This window comes from Gloeophyllum trabeum, assembly GCF_000344685.1.
Source record: "Gloeophyllum trabeum ATCC 11539 unplaced genomic scaffold GLOTRscaffold_00016, whole genome shotgun sequence".
In the NCBI taxonomy this organism is placed as follows: Eukaryota; Fungi; Basidiomycota; class Agaricomycetes; order Gloeophyllales; family Gloeophyllaceae; genus Gloeophyllum; species Gloeophyllum trabeum.
Window position 1 is genome coordinate 304,993 of NW_006920425.1, and position 20,039 is coordinate 325,031.

The 20,039-nt window shown below is 52.8% G+C and overlaps 6 protein-coding genes across 6 annotated transcripts; 3 read left to right on the forward strand and 3 right to left on the reverse strand.

Annotated features, from left to right (window-relative positions):
* The first annotated feature begins 4,704 nt into the window (after window positions 1–4,704).
* On the forward strand, window positions 4,705–8,824 carry GLOTRDRAFT_66016 (uncharacterized protein). Its single transcript, XM_007872067.1, has 17 exons — window positions 4,705–4,888; window positions 4,938–5,004; window positions 5,063–5,187; window positions 5,236–5,307; window positions 5,360–5,483; window positions 5,537–6,776; window positions 6,833–6,930; window positions 6,989–7,055; window positions 7,117–7,144; window positions 7,195–7,251; window positions 7,305–7,369; window positions 7,426–7,550; window positions 7,606–7,720; window positions 7,769–8,151; window positions 8,207–8,287; window positions 8,338–8,565; window positions 8,626–8,824. The coding sequence occupies exons 1-17, from the start codon at window positions 4,743–4,745 to the stop codon at window positions 8,725–8,727; spliced, it is 3,123 nt and encodes a 1,040-aa protein (XP_007870258.1). The 5' UTR covers window positions 4,705–4,742; the 3' UTR covers window positions 8,728–8,824.
* Window positions 8,825–8,843: 19 nt separating this feature from the next.
* Window positions 8,844–10,062, reverse strand: GLOTRDRAFT_108216 (polysaccharide deacetylase family protein; the record flags this gene model as incomplete). The annotated part of the gene is made up of 5 exons (XM_007872068.1): window positions 8,844–9,122; window positions 9,189–9,223; window positions 9,280–9,626; window positions 9,748–9,942; window positions 10,001–10,062. 5 exons carry the CDS (start codon window positions 10,060–10,062, stop codon window positions 8,844–8,846), a joined length of 918 nt encoding a protein of 305 aa, XP_007870259.1.
* Window positions 10,063–10,410: 348 nt separating this feature from the next.
* GLOTRDRAFT_123243 (acyl-CoA 6-aminopenicillanic-acid-acyltransferase) lies at window positions 10,411–11,768 on the forward strand (the record flags this gene model as incomplete). Its single annotated transcript, XM_007872069.1, has 5 exons — window positions 10,411–10,548; window positions 10,625–10,799; window positions 10,852–10,997; window positions 11,052–11,154; window positions 11,203–11,768. Exons 1-5 carry the CDS (start codon window positions 10,507–10,509, stop codon window positions 11,766–11,768), a joined length of 1,032 nt encoding a protein of 343 aa, XP_007870260.1. The 5' UTR covers window positions 10,411–10,506.
* Window positions 11,769–12,868: 1,100 nt separating this feature from the next.
* GLOTRDRAFT_7728 (thiolase-like protein) lies at window positions 12,869–13,508 on the reverse strand (the record flags this gene model as incomplete). The annotated part of the gene is made up of 2 exons (XM_007871941.1): window positions 12,869–13,314; window positions 13,364–13,508. Coding segments are annotated over 2 exons (591 nt in total), but the record flags the coding sequence as incomplete, so codon positions are not given.
* A 35-nt stretch (window positions 13,509–13,543) lies between these two features.
* GLOTRDRAFT_49200 (uncharacterized protein) lies at window positions 13,544–14,403 on the reverse strand (the record flags this gene model as incomplete). Its single annotated transcript, XM_007871990.1, has 3 exons — window positions 13,544–13,926; window positions 13,978–14,090; window positions 14,150–14,403. The coding sequence occupies 3 exons, from the start codon at window positions 14,401–14,403 to the stop codon at window positions 13,544–13,546; spliced, it is 750 nt and encodes a 249-aa protein (XP_007870181.1).
* Window positions 14,404–17,607: 3,204 nt separating this feature from the next.
* On the forward strand, window positions 17,608–19,355 carry GLOTRDRAFT_21250 (FAD/NAD P-binding domain-containing protein; the record flags this gene model as incomplete). Its single annotated transcript, XM_007871951.1, has 9 exons — window positions 17,608–17,733; window positions 17,786–17,900; window positions 17,957–18,039; window positions 18,102–18,334; window positions 18,384–18,450; window positions 18,502–18,549; window positions 18,599–18,723; window positions 18,774–18,909; window positions 18,966–19,355. Coding segments are annotated over 9 exons (1,323 nt in total), but the record flags the coding sequence as incomplete, so codon positions are not given.
* Window positions 19,356–20,039: the final 684 nt, after the last annotated feature.

Genomic DNA, 20,039 nt, shown 5'->3' on the forward strand with positions numbered 1-20,039 from the left:
GTGTACTTGGATCCCACCCGTCATCCTACCGCATGTTAATCCACCGGCTTCCGAGCAATCGTATAGCCCTTCCAAATACGAATACGTCGTAGCAGCGAGAGAAGCGCGAACGTCAATATGTATGAACGTGCACGTAGCGAGCGTAGACATGTCGACATCAGAGTTCATGAGAGGAATGTAGATGAGAGCTCGCGCCACCAGCGCCGTCCGCGTTCTGTCCGAATACATGCTTCCTGCCGTCATGGCGCCTTCGAACCTGACCTCGTCACCCGTGCCAGCTATTCCACTGGGCTGATTCAGCCGTATATCTCGCTCGCAATGTTCTGATATTTCTCGCAACCCATGGGAAATATTCAAGGCTTATGGACATCAACCAGTGCACGGCGACGAATCAAACGCAGGCTATAGGTAAGTAACCGTCTATACTGCGATGGCACCGCGTTAAATGGATAACTAATGGTACATTGGGGACTGTATAAGGCTCTAATGTAAGGTTCCTACCCTCTGGCCACGACTCGGTGAGCATATCTTCGACACCTGCACGTATCCCCTCTTCAGCCTCTCTGACATTCGCTACGTGTTTGAATTTCATTGAGCGGACGGGATATTATGAACATGGGCTAATGGCTAATAGTGAGTACCTACTGTTAGTGTGCTTGCACTTCTGCCTGTACGTTCGCACCTTTTCCCCTCCCATCGTACAGTTCTCCTCCAGGTTCAGTCGCACATTTCGAGGCATTACAGGGCCTGATATTTAAGGCTCTTCTATTATTCTTGCTCTCTTTAGCCATTGTCTTTTGTGTTCTTTTCTGCTCTTCCTTGCACTCACTTCCACTCTCGTGGTTGCTTCTGCGCACTAGGTACTCCAGGATCATTTCTATGGCGCTCTTCACGACCTCTAGGTAGTACTGCGCTGTTGAGATGATGCTTTGGGCATTCCCTTCACCTGAGAGCACCCGTCACTCTTGCTGATTTCTATCCTGTGGTATGTACACTACGAGAAAGGTGAGAATGCACATATACATATACGGTCATCTCGAATGTGTACAGATGACTTGAGATTTGAGCGCATGATTAACAATATGTCTGTCCATTAGTTTGAGGGCCACTGCTGCTGCCGCCGACGGGCGCGACGAGCTCGGGGTCTATGGCGATCGCGACACTCGATAGCAGCACTCAATTGACAGCACTGATATGTCCAGTCAATGTCACAAATTTTCTGTATTTAATGAGATTTATTGTACATTTTTACGACTATATATAAGCAAGAAGTCGTGCTCGTCGTTGTTGCCGACGACGACGGGTCGGTGGACAGCGACAGAGGCGGGATGCGCCGACGAACGCGGCAGTGACATGGCGGGACACGTGGGCAGCATCTTAGGGTTGGGGTCTATTACCAGACCCTTACGAGAGTTGGCCCGGGCAGCAGTGTGGTCGTCGGGGGAGACAGCAAGGGCGGGGATGTGGGCGACAGAGGGCAGCGGTTATTATACACGCTGGGCAGTGCTACGTACACTAGATACAAGGGACTCTGGCTCGTAAGTTAGAGAGCACAGGTGGGGTAGGAAACAGGTGGGGCATTAACGTGGGGTGGGCAAATAAGGTTTCCGAGCCTAGCTAGGCTCGCGACTCCGTCTACAGTCGCAAGCCTAGTTAGGCTTGTTTCTGTCGTCACTCGGGTGAGCATTCGTAGCGGGGGCTTGGACTGATTCCAGATTGACAGTTGCCCTGCTAGAAAGCTCAGGGCCACTTACGTTCCTCGCGCCGTTCATCGGATGCGTCTGACACTGCGCTTACACGACGGCACAAATGCCATTCAACTTGAATTGATCCGGCGAGTGGGGCGATGTGTGATGATCGCCCGTGCATTGCTGACTATCCGCATCTAGAAGCTACCGTCGTGCTCAGTGTCATCCTTACGGGAGGACAATGTACGGGGACCTTGGCCGTCGGATCTATGTGAATAGGCGAGACCGCTGCGGCGCGCCGTACTATGTTGGCTGAGCTCGTAAATGGTGACGATGCGCGATGTACGTGCGTGGCTCCGTATCTACCTGACTGCCTCGACAATACAACGTCGCGATGCCCTCGCTATCTGCGACTTTGGATGTGTCCTATAATCATGCTACCTGCTCCAGTATCCTACAAGACAGCGGGGCGGCCGCCGACGGGCCCGACGCTACCGATGCACCCAGACGCCAGGAAATACGATGCACAAAGACACTAATTCCGCGCCGCTATGCGAAAGTCCCCGTCCAGGGGAATTCTCACCGTGATTACGGCGCGGACTTGTTGCGTTTCAGCCGCGAGATCGCGCATTTTTGCTCTGGAAGGGTTGGATTCGGAAGGCTTGCCCTCAAGTCTTCGGCGCGCATAAATGCTGAGGGTTGGCACTCAAAGTCGCCATCCTCGTCCCTCTCCATTCTTTCGTCAGTACTCCCCTCGTCCAGTTCGGCCGTTGCTATCCCTGCGATGAGCACGACGCATTCATCGTTGGTAACCTGCATTTGCGCCGCTAGACATCGTTTGACCCGCCTTTTGCTCCGTCAGGTCTTACTCTACGTATTGAGTGTATCCTGTCCTCGGCAACTCAACGTTTTCCGTCTATACAGTGGCTACAACGCGTTCGCCATTGGTAAGCTTCATTTGCGCTCTTGTATGCTGTCTGACTCCCCTTACAACCTGTCCTTGTCAGTGCTCGCGCCCAATCCTGTATAGCCGGTATGTCATTTCTCACTTATTACTTGTCATATATATCGTACTGACTGTGTTATGTAGGGTATTATCAAAGCTACCATGCCGACCGCTTGCTCGTTCGTTCGTATCGTACTATGCGTTCTCCGTTAGCGTGTCAGCGGCAGCGGCTCCGCCGATGCAAGTCGCTGTATCAGCAGGCGACGTCAAGGGGTGTGACTGAAATGGTATGTGTTCGTCGGTTTATCAATCCCCGCTCTCATCCTTTACCTCAGGACGCTGCAGGTCGTGCTTGAATATGGGACCGGCGCTGCGCGTGTATTGCGAGCCCCCTGCTAGAAAATGTGCAGCCCGTGCTCGTAAGCACGGCAATCGTCTTGTGCCGCGATGTCAGTGATCCGACCGATTTGTTACTCAATAACCCGGATGCTGATTTCGAGTACGACTAGCTAGCTAGTTAGTCTCTACATATCTCAGGGAGGACATCGGTATGTATATCCTGGTGGCGTATGCAAGCCGTCGATTAATCCCACCCGACGTTTGCCCCTAGACGGAATGCTGTCGACGTAAATGCCTACAGCCGTGACCAGGCACGCTCGGCGTTGATCGCGCACTAGAATGCGTAGGTTCACGTATGTACCTTGAAATATGCCCAGGTATGTAGATATTGCACGCAGCCTCACATTCGGGTTGCACGTAACCCACTTGCCGTCTGTGTAGATCAACTAGGCTGCGGGAGCTCCGTCGAGTACCCGCTTAGACGAACGTCTACATTACATCTTTGGACCCAAACAAACAGTACTGGCTGACCTGGTCCAACTATTACAATCCCGTAGCTACAGTGGACGAAGCGACACAGGGCAGCGAGAGCGAGATGGACACAACGTCCGCCGCGACGCCGTCGACACAGCGAAATAGCTGGCGCACGTGGAGCAGCAGGCGCTGGCATAGACGCTGGGCCGCCCCCCCACCGTCGGTATCCCGTTTGTAGCAATCAGCACAGCGAGCGCCAGCGGTCATGCCTCCGGCGACCTGCGTGAAGGCGCGACGGCCACGGCCATCGACGTCGGACCCGCGACAGCGCTGTGCCGATCGCCGTGCAAGCCTGGTGATCGCGCGTACGAGGGGAGCTGCGTGGGCTGGACACGATACGACGGATCTGTCGATTCCCGCGTCGCGTCCGAACGCCGTCGGTCGTGTCGTTGCCAGGAGAGTGGGAGCCTGTGCTGCGGCGATACGCGAGCGCTGTGCCGATGCGTAAGGAGGGGAGACTCACAAGTGTCGGCCCTCCAACCATGCCCCTGCGGATTCCTTCTCACAATCGGCACTCACTCTGCCCGTCCTTTCGCTCGAATGTTTTTTTTCTTGGACTCTCGTAGTCGGTTAGATCTTGACATACATAGTGATGTTATTGAATGCAATTTGTGATAGTGGGACGCTGGATGAGACATACCATGCGAGACTGGAGTCATAGGTACTGCCCAGACGTGGACAGGGCCGGCCGTTGGGAATCACGAGTGCCGCCTGGAAGCAATGCCGACGCGCATGTCAGAGTCGTCGAGGGCGCAGCACCGGGGCCACTATATGCAGCTAGGAACGGAACGCAGTGGTCTGCCTCCAGCTCCTGCGGTCGGGGGGAGCGGCGGTTCGCTGGTGATGCGATGGGCAATCGTGCGCGATGCCGCGGACGTCGACTCATTTGTCCCACCTTCCGTGCTTACCAATCCCGCTCCATTCATCGCGATGAAGACCTGCCAAGGCGTGATGTCGTCGTCGACGCGATTGGCGGCGGTTCGTCGGTTCAGTTCGCAAGGAACGCGTCTTGAGCAAACGCACACGCGGACTGCCTGCTTGGAATGCCTGACAGGATGTATCGAGCCGGCAGTGACGTCGCCGGGTTCGATCGAAGGGAGTGGCTGTGCACGCCACGCGACGCGCGTCAGCCGCAACACGTCAGGGACCGGGTAAGGCTCACAAGGCCCGAGGACAGGCGGAGTGACGCCTGACTTAAAAGCCAGTGACGGCTGCAGAGCGCCACGCCCGTCGGCATGCAACTCACCCCTTTCCCTGCGTGGATAACCCAAAATGTCCGCTCGCCAAAGTCACTCAAGCTGTTGTTCAGATGCTGGCTCGCGTCCTGGCTCGCGTTCGTCCTCCTGCTCCCGGATAAATCACTCCAAACTCTTGGGAATGCGTGAGTTTCGTGCTCTCCAGCTCCCGCCGCGGCTAACACGTCCTCGAAGGGCTTTCTTTTCAGTACTGGTCAGCCTGATGCTTCCGCCAAATATGCCAGTGCAAATGTTCATCTTCGTACGTTGTCCTGTATGGCCTCGCGTTCAGTCACGCTCTGATTCTCGCATCCGCTCAGGCCATCGCCATGCTCTACATTGGCCTGCTCCTTGGCTGGGCGTTCGGTGCCGCGGCAATGCGAGCATCACTCGCAGCGCGTGACCAGGTTCTTCTCCAGCACGCTTTTCAAAAGGTCCAGGAAAGGTATCTACCTACCACCACTCATCTCACTCTGTTCTCATATCCCCTCAGTGCTGCTGGTCTCTCTAATCCTGATGCCCTCTACCGGATCGACATCTTCCACGGTTACTTTCTCGATCCTCGGTACGTCCATTCTCCTCTGATGCCCTATAGTCCGACGTTGATGTCTTTCAAGATCAACTGTGGTCTATGGCGTCTTCCTCGGCGTGTGCAACTTTCTATTTGCGCTCCTCCGCGCGTACATCCCGAAGCTCATGTTCATGTCCTTGTTCGCAACTATTGGTATCGACATATTCTGCGTAAGTGGGCGTTCACCCCCTCTAATGCCTTTTAGCCTGACGTCCAAGCGCAGTCCTACGCACCCCTCTTCCCTTTCGCTCAATACACCCTCCTCAATTCCGTTCTTATCTCTTCTGCAGCCTATACAGGGATTGCGTGTATCATGATCCTTCTCGTATTCCCCGAAACCATGGCCCATTCCTACCTGGAAGGGGTGGAGTCCGTGTTAGGGATCTGCGGGAGCTTGGTGAGCGTTCAGGAGGACGTCTTATGTGCCGGTGCAGGAGAGGACATTCCTAACGAGACGGAGACCAAGCCTGGCGCAAAAGCACAACAAGAAGGCCTACAGGCGGCAAAAAGCAAAATCGACGGCCTGAGGGCGCAAGCCATCGGGGGCCTGCAGCAGCTGGACGCCAAGACGATGTTCGTCGACCTCGAGTTCAGCTACGGGAAATGGAACAGCAAGGATGTGAAGGCCCTGGCGGAGCCTCTCCGGCTGCTCACGGTGCGGGCGATCAGCCTGCAGACCCTCTCGCGTCTGCTGCTGCGAAGCCAGGAGAAGGACTCGGACGTGCCCCGGATCCCCCGCACGGCCGAGACGAGCGAGTCGGCGTCGACGTTCGAGGGTGCCTCTGTCCGTGCAGATCACGCCGCGGGACTTTCGGCCAACAGGGACGCCTCGCCGGACACGCAGCTCCTCCTCCAGCTGTATAGTGCGCTGAACCGCGAAGCCGAGTCAAAGTACTCCATCCGTCCCGAGGACATTCTACCGCTTCTGCGAGAAATAACTGGCCCTCTTCGTCAAGCCATAGTCGACGCTCTGGCCCATACAAAGGGTGTCGTGGAAAGCGTGAATCGGCGCAGGTGGGCCTTGGGAGAGGGGAAGGTCAAAGGGCAGCAGTCGTCGGAGCAGGACCTAGTCCAAGCTACCGCGGCACTGAGAAGGGAGCTGGAAGCCTTCCGCGGCGGAAAGTATAAGGAGCTCGTCGAGCCGTTCGCGCCGCTGTTTGAGAAGACGGAAGGTGAAGAGGCGGCGTCGGCCCAAAGTGCGGGGCTGCTCCCGCTCCGTGCGCTGAATTTTGCGTATGTCTTCTCTGCGTCGCTGATCGCGACGGCGGAGGCGACCCTTGGGCTGCTCGATACTGTGCTGGGCATCACGAAAAAGAGAACGAGGAGGCGGGTGTGGGCGCCTACGGGGCTCCGGGCGCTTGGCAAGCTCTTTACGAGGAGGGACGGGGAGGGGGAGGGCAAGACGCTCGGTGAGGACGTAGATGTAGGGGAAGGAGAAGAGGGAGAGTGGGAGCGCGAAGCAAGTGCGTGGTTTCCGCGGTGGCAAGAGACAGGCGTATATATTGACCGTAATGCACAGGACGTGATCCGGACAGTCGCCCTCCGAAGAATGCGTTCCAGCGCTTTATGAACTTCGTTCATGCAGTGTTTCAATGGACGAAGTCCCCTGAGGTTATGGTGCGCCTCCGTCGTCTCATGATTGTGTACCAGTGATTCCTAATGGGACAATCGATAGTTCGCTGCGAAAACTGTCATTCTGACGATCTGCTTATGGCTGCCTCAGGTTATTCCGAGGAGCGCCGGTGAGTGTCTATTCATCCGTATACTCGAGTTGCCTCGTGGCTGATGGCTACTTTCGCGCAGCTTTCGCCTACGAGCAGAAGAGCGTCTGGTAAGTGCATGAACATTGTCCACCGTTTTCCTTTGCTCAAGATTATGAAGGGCATTGATCATGGCTCAGATGACACTGAATGTGTACGCATCTGACCAGATATTCAAGTAAGCATCCATCCGAGTGCCATAGTCTGCGTACAACTCATTCCATGTCGCAGCTACTTTACACGGCTCGCTGGCACTCTCGTTGGGCTGGTATTTGGTTTGTTAACCTGGTATATCGGTGCGCCTTACCAGTTGTGGTTTGAAGCTATCCCTTACTGATGTTGGTCCAATCAGGTTCTGGTAGCGGGAATGGAAACCCGTATGGCATCGCTGCGTCTATGGGAGTGTTCCTGGTTCCTACGGTATTCCTGCGGCTGTTCGCGCCTCCTGCGACTTTGTCAGGCGTGGTCACTGGAACTGTGTGTCTCCCTCTTAAATATATCGCGTTGCTCTCTCACACTATCGAATGACTAGGTGACCGTGGCGCTTATAGTGGGATACTCATGGATTGACGGTCACCTGCCGTTGTACGGTAATCCTGGTGTGGGGTGGTCTATTGCTTGGCGAAGATGGGTCCTAGTGGTCATTGGTATGAGTACGATGCGCCTAGACATTATTCCTGCTAAACGTTCCGCAGGTTCAGCAGCTTCATTCATCATCATGATGTTCCCGCCCAAGTCGGGTCGCAAAGCGGTCCGGCTACGCAATGCCACGACAATCAAGAGGATATATAACTTGTATAGTCTGCTTATTTCCAGATGGATTTCAGGCGCCGACGGGGCAGAAAGTCACGTCGGTACAGATGGCAGCCTTGCCGGAGAGAAATCCGTAGCTCCTGATTCCAAAAGCTGGTCTACGTTCTTTCGCTCGGATTTGGTGAGCATTGCAGAGCAGCTGCAGGCTCTCAAGAGCATGACGGCTATCGCGAAATGGGAAGGAAATGTTCGCGGAAGCTGGCCGTTTGAGGAATATAATCGCATGGTGGATGTACAGATCCAAATGTTAGGCAATCTTGCACAGGTGCGCTTGCTTCATGTATCATGAAGTATACAACTATTTACCCAAGGGCTCTCAGCTGGGAGGTGCGCTGTCGCATATGAGCGAGGAGTGGCGGCTTGCGTTCCTGAAGCGCACCAGAGCGCTTAATCCCAATTTCGTACGTCCTTCCTCATCTGACGATGCCTGCGTAGCTAATAGCGTCCGCAGATTACGGATGTGTTGTCACTGTTTTCTCTTATCTCTCAGTCCCTTCGTACGGGGGAACCTTTGCACGAGGTCCTTCCAAGCTCCTTATTCGAAAGGCTTGCATACCATCATCACCGGACCAGGAAGATTCGAGATGCACCGATAGATGCACCCCAGCTGGAACAGTTGCAGTCGTTGGACTACATGGTTTATGCGAGCGGAATGATTGCTGTACTGGAGCTCATAGTGGTCCGTTTCATTATCGTTCATGAAGAGCGGTCAATGTCAGGTCTGACGGAATATGCACAGGGTCTGGATGAATTGCACGCTATAACAAGGCGACTCTGCGGTGAAGTCTCCCTCAAGGGTTTCGGGGAATGGAGGAATGAATATCTCCGCGGAATGGTATAACTCTTGATCATATGCGTAGTTACATACTTCCGGCATAATATACATGATACCCACTGGCTTCATTCGGACGTCGACACGCAGTAACTGATCTTCCGACGTTTCTTCACGTTTTTTGCTCAGAGTTCAGCGCCACCCTCTACCGTGACACCGCCGAATCTCCCTGATTTGAATTCGTCGACCATCTCTCCCATGGTCATCCATTCTACTCCCTCGTGCGAATTGACATATTCGATAAACCTGCAAGAGCACCTCTCGTGCATCAGTATCACCTGAGGCTTCCCACTGACCTGAGGATGAATGGTGATCGGGAAGACAAAGGTATCATATTCGCGGTAGAAGTAGTCGAACTGTTCTTTCCACAACCGCTCAATGACGTGGGGGTCAACATAACCTTGCTGAGAAGCAAAGAGATGATCGCACTTCAACAAAGGCCAACTCATGAAAACAACGTAGAAGCTCACAGTGTTTGGTTGAGTCGGTACGAATTGGAACGGCGCTGTTTGCATATGGTGAGTCATTCCTTGGTGGAAAGAGAAGAAACTTATGACGTACGCCAGTCGTCCAAATGCCAGTTAGCTGGAATCTCTACCACAGTGCTAGGATTGATCGCAGTCATGGGTTTCATCCACTCCTCCGCCTGTTTCTCAAGGTCGGTCTCGGTCCAAGTGGCAGACCCATCCGGGACGAGATACATTTGGCAGTCGTGGTGCATGAAGGTGTGGTCGTACTCAATTCCGGCTTCCTCCAATATGTTGACGAGCTCTGGAGTGGATGTCCAATGTGGTCCCGTGAAACCTCGGGGAGGTTTTCCAGTGAAAGAAGTGATGACGGAAATCGATTTGGCCATGACATCGCGCTGCTGCTTACTCGACAGGGCTGAGAACCATTCGTGTGTGTATCTCCAGATACGCAGCTCATTCGGATTGCAGCCAGTGCCCGTCGAAATAATAAGCTTACCCATGAAGGCCACTGGGCTCTGGTTAGTACGGTCCAGTAGACACCCCGCTGGTGATATCTTACATTTCATGCCCGGCATCCCTGACCTTCGCCAGCTGCTTGGGAAAACTCTCGATGGAGTGCGCAGGCGCGAACCAGGTACCCTTAATCTGGTACTTATCAAATAACTTCAACAATCTGTCGACTCCGACAGTTGCACCGAAGACTCCACGAGAGACATTCGTCGCGTCAGCTTTCTGACCATTGCGGGTGTTGATCCTGGTTTAAACTGACGTTAATTAGCCTCAATAACTGCTCGTACTAGTATATGGCTGACCAATTGGATACAGCGTCGACATCAATGCCGTAACCGACGAGGATGCGTTTCTTGCTCGTCATTTAGCACCGGCTGTTTAGAGGCAAAGGCTGGAGACGGGTCTTCGCGAGGCAGTAATCTGATAGGCATTATAATGCTACTAGTACCCAGTGGTGTCGTGACTGCTTTGGCCGTTGTTTAAAATTACAGCGATAAGTGAACCTTCCGAGTTGAAAAACGCTTCGACGCCTATTTATGGCGGCGTAACCCAGACTGCTGGTACTGGATACTAGTCTGACTCCCGTGTAACATCTCATTAAGACCATTCGCTCTCACGATCTCGTCGCAGGAGAATGACACGAGATTGCAATCTTATCATCCAATTGTGGCCGTGGCCTCGGATCCCGCGATCTCGTCATGAGCCACCTTCAAGTTGTGGTATAAGGCTAGCGCTCTCAAGCGAGGGAGGATGCAGAACCCAGATCCCACTAGAACTGTGAACAACACCAGTCCAGGGAACCTTCGGGATGGCGCTGCTTGAAGTGGATTGCTCCGGAAGTCCGTATGAGGTGCGTCAAATTACTAGTACAGCTCATACGTATCTCGAACTCTGCGACTGCTCTACGTGCCATTGAACTATCAAAGATTGGCGTTCAGCATGGTCAAGCGGCCTCTCTTCATATCGGGCGTGCGATAAAGTTCTATGCCGGCCTCTTCCAAGCTTCAGCTAAACTAGATTGGGTTGGTGTATGTGAAAAAGCCGTGGAGTTCGCTCCAAGTATACAAAGGAAATTTCCCGCTTTCGGCGAGGAGATGAGAGGTACGTATGGACTTAGACGTCTTGAACTTACTACCACGCTTTCTGTCTCTAGGAATTGCCGATGGTGCAGGTGTGACCTACGCCGATATCTTGGCCTTGAATGTACGGACCGAGATCACGTTCGGTCTCTTCAGTGACGGCTGCACCGCCGTGTCGTGGAAGACGGACAAGAAGAGCTTCCTGGCTCAAAATTGGGATGTGAGTCCAATTAAATCCCTGTAAGCCATTGTGTCACCATCCAAATGTATCCAGTGGATGGAGCAACAGAAGGAGAACCTCATAGTCGTTAACATCCATCAAGAAGGCAAACCTCGTATTAGTATGATGACCGAGGCTGGATTGATTGGAAAGATCGGTATGAGACTCCGTCTTCCTTGCCTGCCGTTATTTACGTATGATCCAGGGCTCAACTCTGCCGGTGTCGGGGTATGCCTGAACGCCATTCGCGTCAAAGGCATGGATCCGACTCACCTTCCAGTCCATCTTGGTCTGCGTGTCGTCCTCGAAAGCACTTCCAAAGAAGAAGCCATCTCTCAACTCGAGAAATACGGGATAGCTTCATCGGCACATATGTTAATCGCAGACCCAAACGGTGCGGTCGGGCTAGAGTGTACCGCTATAGGTTTCGCCAAACTCCCCATGGACAGTGACGGCAAGATTGTGCATACCAACCACTTGCTTGCCAAACATCCTGGGGTAGAAGATACGATGTTTTGGAAAGACAGCTTCAACAGGATCGATAGGATCCAGGGCCTTATGAAGACGCTTCCCAACAACCCGGAAGACAGCGATATCTATGAACTCTTCAAGGACGAAAATAATTTCCCCGCATCAATCTGTCGAGCACAAGCTGGTGACAGCCGTGCAGCTACCCTGTTCAATATCGCCATGGACTTGACAAGTAAGATGGCTACGGTGACGATGGGGCGCCCGATCGCACCGGAGGAAACTATTATATTGGCACCGTGAGGGATCGTACAAGTATACCTTTACAACGTGACGAAGGAAAGGATAAACAAAGGCCTGTATTGTATTACTTTCAGTGAGCCATACGACAGCAGAATGACCTCGATTCCATTGGACTTCGAGCTGCGGGTGTCGCACCTGCGATGTCCTATACTGAAAGGTCATCCGTCATTCCAGACCGTAGTGGGCAAATGGGCCATCTTTGTGCTTTTCGACCAAGCATAAATTTCTTCCCATTTCAGATTGATGCCTGACTCGAACAGTTGACCGAAGACGTTTTGCAAGCCATCGTTGAAGGCTACTATCGTCTGCGTGCTGTCATCAATGAGGCTGCTCGTTGACAGGTCCACGACCATATCGCATCGGGAAGAGAAGCATTCGAGGACGGCCGGCACGTCTATCCGTCCGGTGACCACCGAGTTCCAATAGTGATGGCTCTCCGAGAGCTCGGCATCCACCAACCCGCCTAGCTGAGACGACACCAACGCCACAGCTCCAGCCTTTCCCCGCTTTCCCCTGCGAGTCTTGTCGTCGGCCAAGCGTCCACGTAAGAACAGGGACGCATCTGTGAATTCCACGCCTTGCATCCTCTCCTCCAATTTCTGCAGTATTTCTGGACGACCGGTAATACCAAACATTCGTTGCCCATACTCAGCGCGAACCCAGACTTCATCGGGCCCGAATTCCAGTAGGTAGTCCTGTAGAGTATCATGGGGGCACCTATCCACGACTTTGGAAGATACATCATGATCCAGAGCCTCGGTTTCGAGTGCCGCAAGGAGGTCGAATGCATCTTGCAAGCTTAATATGCCAGCAAAGACGGCGGCAATGTACTCGCCTGGTCCTTCTCCAGAGACCACAGAGACTCGACATCCGAAAATCTCGAGCACCCTTGCCACGGCAAGCTGCCTAGCGAACCAGTCCAGTTCGAGTGTACAACCATGTCTGTAGCATTCTGCCACAGTTTGATGATACATCGGGTTATCGATGACCGGCAGAAGTTGGGCGTGACGATGAGGGAGACTAAACCATAGAGCAACCGTAGTAGATGGAGGGGACCACATAGGCAAGGGGCCGTCGAGGCTGGTGCGCACGCACTTGAGTAGTTCATTCCAACTCCGTGCAACCCATGCCCGTCGGTACGGAAGAGGGTCCCGGGCACTTCTCGACGTTCGACATACTTCATTAAAAGAAGCCATATGTGCTCCCACAGAATTTGAGAACGAGATAAACCGCCTCATGGTGAAGATGAGTTGTTGCGTAGACGGGGAAGATAAGATAAAGACTTGTTCATGACCGTTACTTGCGCTTTGTAGGCAGATACCCTGACCTTCCCCTTCGAGAATGATGTGTGCAAGGGTACCGGAGAGTCCAAACGAGGAGACCGCACAGACAACTGGCTTTGACGAGTCGGGGTCCACCAAGGCCTGTGCTGTTCTCGGTATGACGATCTTTGACGCACAGGTGTCAAGGTTTGGATTGATGAATCCAAGATTCGGCTGAGGAGGAACAGTTTTATATCGCAAGCATAGCATGGTCTTGAGGACGCCTACCAAGAAAGAGGTTACGAAGATATCATGATCGCTGGGCGGTCTCACCTGTAAGTCCTGCACATTCTTCTGTATGACCCACTACAGCTTTCACAGACCCAATAAGGAGCGGTCTCGTGCGTTTGCCGCCATATACCCGATTGATTGCGTCCACTTCGATAGCATCTCCAACGGGCGTTCCAGTGCCGTGTGCTATAGCGCAGAAGGTGAGGATAGTTTTACTTTAGCCTACTCTAGGCTATGCTTACCCTCATAGTAGTAAATATCGTCGGGCACGCAGCCAGATGTAGTCAGGGCTTTTTGCAAAACATCTGCTTGCGCAGCGGCGTTCGGGGCAGTAAAGCCTAGAGATCGGCCATCTTGACCGACCGCAGTGCCCCGGATGCGTGCGTAAGGAGTGACACTGATATCCCTACGCCGCTGTATGAAGATCGCTGTACATGCCTCACTCGGAAGAAAACCATCAGCATCCTCCGAGAAGGTTGAACATTTGCCAGAGCGAGAGCCAATACCCGCTCGAGAGCGGAAGATGGCAGCGCTCGGCATAAGATGAGTGGTCGCGGCTATTACGAGTGCCGCTTCGCAGTCCCCAGCTTCGATAGATCGACAAGCTGGCCTAGGTTAGCATGTCATACGCACAGAAGTCGGTGATCAAGTCATACCCTGGTGGATAGCAACTGCGCTGCTGGAACATGCTGTCTTGATGTCCATACAGGGTCCCCTCAAATCAAGGAAATAAGCTAAACGCCCTCCCGCACTATCATCCGATGCAGAGCTCCACTTATCGCTGTACTCTGAATGGAATGAGTGTACGGGAGGCAAGGCTGGGATGACGGTCCCTCACCTTGGAGACTGAGTTTGGAGAAACGGTACTCACGCCAGCCGGAATCATTGAGGCTTGTGAATATTCCCCAGCGTCGCCCTGAAACACTCCTGGGAGCCATCCCGGCATCTTCCAAGGCATTATACCCATGCTGCATTACTAAGCGAGCATTGGGACTCATTGCCGCGGCTTCGGGAGGGGGAATATTGAAGAAAGTCGAGAAGCTGTGAACGTCGTCCAGGGGGCGGAGATCCAACCAGCCCATGGGTAGATTTGTGTCTGATACCTCTGAATCCCATCTGGACGAAGGTGCCTGCCTGCCTAAATGAGCCACGTATGCTTCAGGTGAGACAAGGGTTGACCAAAAGTCGTCTAGAGTGTTCACCCCTCCAGGAAATCGGCAAGATGCGCCAGAGATGACAAGGTCACTATCATCAGGTGAGACATGATTGCGTCTCTCTTGAGATTCTGGTACTGGTGAAGCAGCTGCGACTTTACCCTTATTATGGGACAGAAGACGGCACAAATCAGATACGGTATCAGCGGTGTAGAGCTGAGCCCTGCTGATACCAGTTGTGCATAGGGCCCTTAGTGCGTTGGCAAGACGGACTGATGCCAAAGAAGTCATGGGCAAATCCGACAGACGAAACTGGGGGGCTTGAACATCCTTCACAGCGATACCAAAGACATCAGACAAAAGCCCTTCGACGCGGTCCCGCAGACTAGTATGGTGCTCCGAAACGTAGGTGAAAGACATTGAGGCTGAGGGCAGCTCTTGCAAACTGCTTGAGGGTGCGTGCCACATACGGTTGGCAGGCCAGCGTCCACCGCAACTGGCTAGTAATTGCTTGACTTTCTTCCTGTGCAGGGTGGATTTACTTGTTGAAGGCAGCTTGTCCACGAATAGTATGTTGCGACGATGGATCCTCTTTTCAAAGGGAAAGCTCCCATTGAGGTATAGAATAGATTCAACTGCGAGCTCGAGGGATCCATGCTCTGAGGCCAGTTCGATGAGAGCGACCAGGGCATCACCAGAAGAATCTGTCACAAGTGCTGACCTGACAATGCCAGGCTGAGAGTTCAACATCCGCTCAACACCTAGTGCGTCGACCTTTACGCCCGAAGACAGGACGACGATGTCGTCAAGACGGCCCAGATAGAAAATACCTATTGGCGTCATCGTTAGTAGCTGATTGTAGGTACAGTCCGCGCTCACGGACCGGACATAACAGGCTGACGTGTGTCGAACCCAGGCATCTGGGATCCCTTTGTGATGGTCTTCCCATAGAACTCTGACCCGATGCTGTACAGGTCCCCCGTCCTATATGCTATTGTTCCATCCAGCGAGACTGAGTAAGCATCACTAGTGCCATAGTCGTAACTCGATGGGATACTCTATGATCCCGGAGTGTAAGTTGACAGAACACGTGGATGGAGACGATATTCGGACTTTACTAAGAATTATAAGTTCCCCAACATCGTCACTGTCCTGTTCCAGCTCTAAGACACCCATTAAGCCAGACATGACTTGGAAACCACTGGTAGTGTCCCATGTCTTGGAGAAACACATTCCACCTGCGACCTCCGTCGCACCCACTAAATCCATGTACTTGATGTTCTCCTTCTGCGCCCAACGCACAAGCTCAATCGGCGAAGCTGCCCCTGCCGCGCATATGGCGTCGAGGGACCTTAGCCACTGCTTCTCTTCCGGCGTCATCTCGCGATAGGTCGAGATAAGGATAGTCGGAACGGCGAACAATGAATGGACTGGGTGATGATATGCCAGAGATGCGAGCAGTAGTCGAAGTAAAGGTGTCTCCGCAGTCATACTCGGGGAAGATATAGACGGATTGTAGAACAGGTAGGATCCGCCGGTTTGAACAACGACTCCACTATATGAAGTATTAACATCCAAAGACTTTCTCAACCAAGAGTGCGTACTAACAGGAGACCGATGGTCAACTCGAAAGCGTGACTTAAGGGCAGCCACCCCAGATGGCGTTTGGGACTGCACGCGTAGCTCGAACCTCCGAAGGCCTTGATAGTCCGCAGACTCGACTCCATCAACGTCAAATGAGTGTAGCTTACACACTTGAGGGTAGCCACATCGACCCCGGAACTCGTGAACAATACGACCGCTGGATCACTAGGTAGCCTGTCTTTGATACTCCAGGGCATCTCGGCGGGCTCATGCTCATTCTCGCGCACGCATGCCATGCAGAAACGTATGATTTCGGGAGAATTCCAAGACTCACTGCCACAACTGGAACCACGAACGACTTCTTCCAGGGACAAGATTGGCACGGGACATCGACGCCTCCCTCCGACAGCGGACACAAAACCATCAATAGATGACTGCTGCATGAGAACTAGGTCGACCTCAGCTACCTGAATCATAGATAACATGAGGAGGGGATCAGATTTGATATTCAAGGGCACAGGGACTATTCCCATAATCCAGAACGCCCACAGGCAGATGGGATAGAGTGGACTGTTGTCGGACACGATAGCGACTCGCGCCCCATGAGTAGTGCCAAGGCTAGGACAGAGTCCAACGAGATTACGGGGTATAAGGCCGACTGCTAGGGTTTTGCAAGCAGAGTAAGACAGGTAATCATTTTCCCTCTCGGCAAGGAAAGGAGCTGATGGGGTCGTCGACGCCCAATGGTCGAGTAAGTCCAGCAGCGTCGGGAAGCGCCGATGAATTTCACCAGAAGTCATGAGTTGGCCTCGACGTTGGAAGGATGAAGCCGGCTGATTGCTCCCTATATACAGCGGTGTTGGGAAGGAAAAACACAGCGTACCAATTCTGTCTCAACTTGACTCCGGGGCCCTCGTCAGTGTGGCAAATGCTCCCGCTCAATCGGAACCATCATAACGTTCGCTAAGCACGGACAGCCTGTCATTTGGATCCTTCGGTGTTCACAGGCAAACCAATAATAACCTCCATCTGATACCAGAAGCGCTGCACCCTGAAGAGGAGTGACTGGCGCGGCCGCGAAGGGACACGTCGGGGGAGGAAAGCACGCCTGCCCGCAATCACGGTAATCACAATCATCGGTGGTCTCGGAGAAGTTCGGACGCCCACAGAATGGAGCTCCGGCATGTGCCGCCTCTCCAAGGCTTCAATCCAGTACAGCTCATTTGGAACTTCAACGGGTGCTCTGTAAATCCAGGCAATGCGCAGTCGTAGGCATGACAGGCTATGCGGAAGACAATCAGATCCGGGACCATCTACGTTAGGGTCTTCCCACTGTTGTATGGTTGTCCATCTAACGGCGATGGCGGTCCTCCGGGCATCCCTTCTTGGGAGCTTAGCTGTGGGTGACATCTCGTACTGTGGGTCGTAAGCTAGCATCCCGAATTCTGGCCTTTCTACGGGACGGACATTAAGACATCGACTCTCGACGGCGACGGACGGGTTCATTTATCATTCCTGTAACTTCATAGAATGCACGCGTACAGGAAAGCTTCATTATCTCTGCGTTTCGTGATCATCGGTGGTAGCATCGCAGGCCTCGCATGTGCGTGTGCCCTACAAGATGCCGGACATCAAGTACGGGTGCTGGAAAAGAGCAGTGGCTCTTACACCGGGGTGCGTCATTTCCGTAGATCCCTTCGAACATCGACTTACCCCAAGTATCGAGGTGGCGGGAGGTGTGCGTTCACCGCCAAACATGACCCGAATCCTGAACGGTTGGGGTCTCGGCCCTTATCTGGCGGACGTAGCCCTCAGCAGCCGAGGGATAACCTTCAAGCTGAGTAGGTTAGGCCCTGCTTACACTCTGGAGGGGTTCACAGTTATGCATCACAATCAGGTGGTAACGGAGATCATATTGGGACATCCCTATTCCATCAGGATATCATGCAGAGCTTGGGCGCAGAGTATATGTTCATTGCGGTATGGGCATCATTGCTGCTTCAATCCCCTATTCCATGCTGATTGAGTGATATCACTTGTAGTACAGTGATCTTCATAATGCTCTATATACTATGGCTCTGGAGGCTGGAGCAGTCATCCAGTACAATGCAGGGGTCATTAGCATTGATCCCTATACTGCTTCTGTCCATCTCGAAGGAGGTGCTGTGATCGAGGGTGACATTATTATTGCTGCCAACGGCTTTGATAGTTTTGTGCGTCCTCTTGTTGCAGGCTGTTGTCCCCAGGAAAGCACAATCAAATTTTGCGAGGCCAAGTCAATGAATTGTTACTTCATCAACCATGGCATTCTGATGATAGCCCAGCTCTTGCATCCCAGCTGAAAGAATGAGAGATGATGAGAATCTTGCAGGTCTTCTGCACACCCCAGAAGTGAGTTCCATTTGCACTTGTGTTTTTGAGGCTGATGTCAAGAGGCTATAGCTGAGCATTTGGATGGGTGATGGGCATGCTGTTTGGGGCCATCCAGTAGTGTGTCATTTGCACAAATATTATGGTATCATGACTGATTGCCCCCTAGCACCACAAAGATTCATACGCTGTAGTGATAGCATGGCCTACTAAGCTGGATATATTTAATGAAGATTTTGGAACAGAAATGCCTCTTGAAGTCATTGATTTCAAGATGAATGAGTTAGACAAGAGGTGCGAGTGATTCCTGTGTAGTATCCATTTCTGACAAACAAAATTACTAGCTTGTGTGATCTCTTATCCCTGGCTCAGCCACTGAGACCTACACTCTATAAACCACACAAAGGTGAAGCACTTGGAAACCTTGTTCATGAAAGTGGTAAGGTCATCTTGGTTGGACATGCAGCACATCCATTGCCCGTGAGTACCATCCAGCATGTCATATTTCCTGCATCTCATTCGGGTATCATATACAGCCAAATGGAACACAGAACACTGCACTCGTCATTGAGGACGCTGCAGCTCTCGGGACTCTGTTTGCACATCTGAGTTCCCATGATCAGATACCAAGCCTGGTCAGTGCATTTGAGGAGATTCGTCTCCCTCGCTCTGCAGATGTGATCAAGTCAGAGATCGGCAAGCTCGAAGCTGTTGCCCTTCCTCACGGCGCAAGTGAGGTGCAAGCGAAGGGCCTCTCGTCAGCACTGTCAATGCCACTAACAAGCTGGGACGATGATATCGAGAACAACCTACGGGCGGAATGGGAGGAGCTTATTCGCATGTTCAACTACGATGCTAACGAGGTGGCTGAAGATTGGTGGGTCACATGGGGCTCAATCATGGAACATTCAAGCCCGCCGATCGATGGCCCCTCACGCGGCGAGACAGGCATGATGGAGATCACAGTTTCACGTACCCCCGTGTCGTAGTTTGTTCTTAGTATGTATGGAATTGACCTATCCCCATGCCACCACCCCAAAGTCTTTGTTGTTGTCGACAGGCGGTCGTCATTACCACGGCTTGTCTGATCCATGACACTCCCCCTAACCTGAGACACCGGGCGCAAGCAGGAAAAGATAAGATTCCAAGCTCGACGTCAAACAGGTACATAAACACCGTGAACATCGGTGATGATGCAGCAGGATGTCCGGGTCGGGAATTGTGCGGACACCAAACGCCAAGGAAGCAGCCAAGTGACAAATCGCGGAATAACGGCCAGCGCATAGCACGAGACGCGAACTCACAGCGATCTGATACCATAGCCGGTCGGGAAGTCGCACCTACGGGGTAATGATGAAGATGTATAACGAAAGGTGGACCTACAGAATCCATTCCGATACGATGACCGGTCATGAGAAGCTCTCACGGTTAGCCTCGCAGAGTTTGAGAACCGCGGCGGCCGAAAAGCATACTGATAGTACCTACCGCCCTCGAAAATAGCTGGCAAATTGGCGTAAGACAGTGGCGCAGGAACAAAATTAGTGGCATTAATCACCTACTAATAGCCTAACGAGAAGTGACCTCCAACAGTGATGAAGTGCAATCTCTGC

Bases quoted from the DNA above. Each gene is read 5' to 3' on its own strand.
- GLOTRDRAFT_66016 (XM_007872067.1), top strand. From the start codon at position 4,743: ATGCAACTCACCCCTTTCCCTGCGTGGATAACCCAAAATGTCCGCTCG. The intron at 7,252-7,304 runs GTAAGCATCCAT...TCCATGTCGCAG, and splicing joins GCATCTGACCAGATATTCAA to CTACTTTACACGGCTCGCTG. The intron at 8,566-8,625 runs GTCCGTTTCATT...GAATATGCACAG, and splicing joins CTGTACTGGAGCTCATAGTG to GGTCTGGATGAATTGCACGC.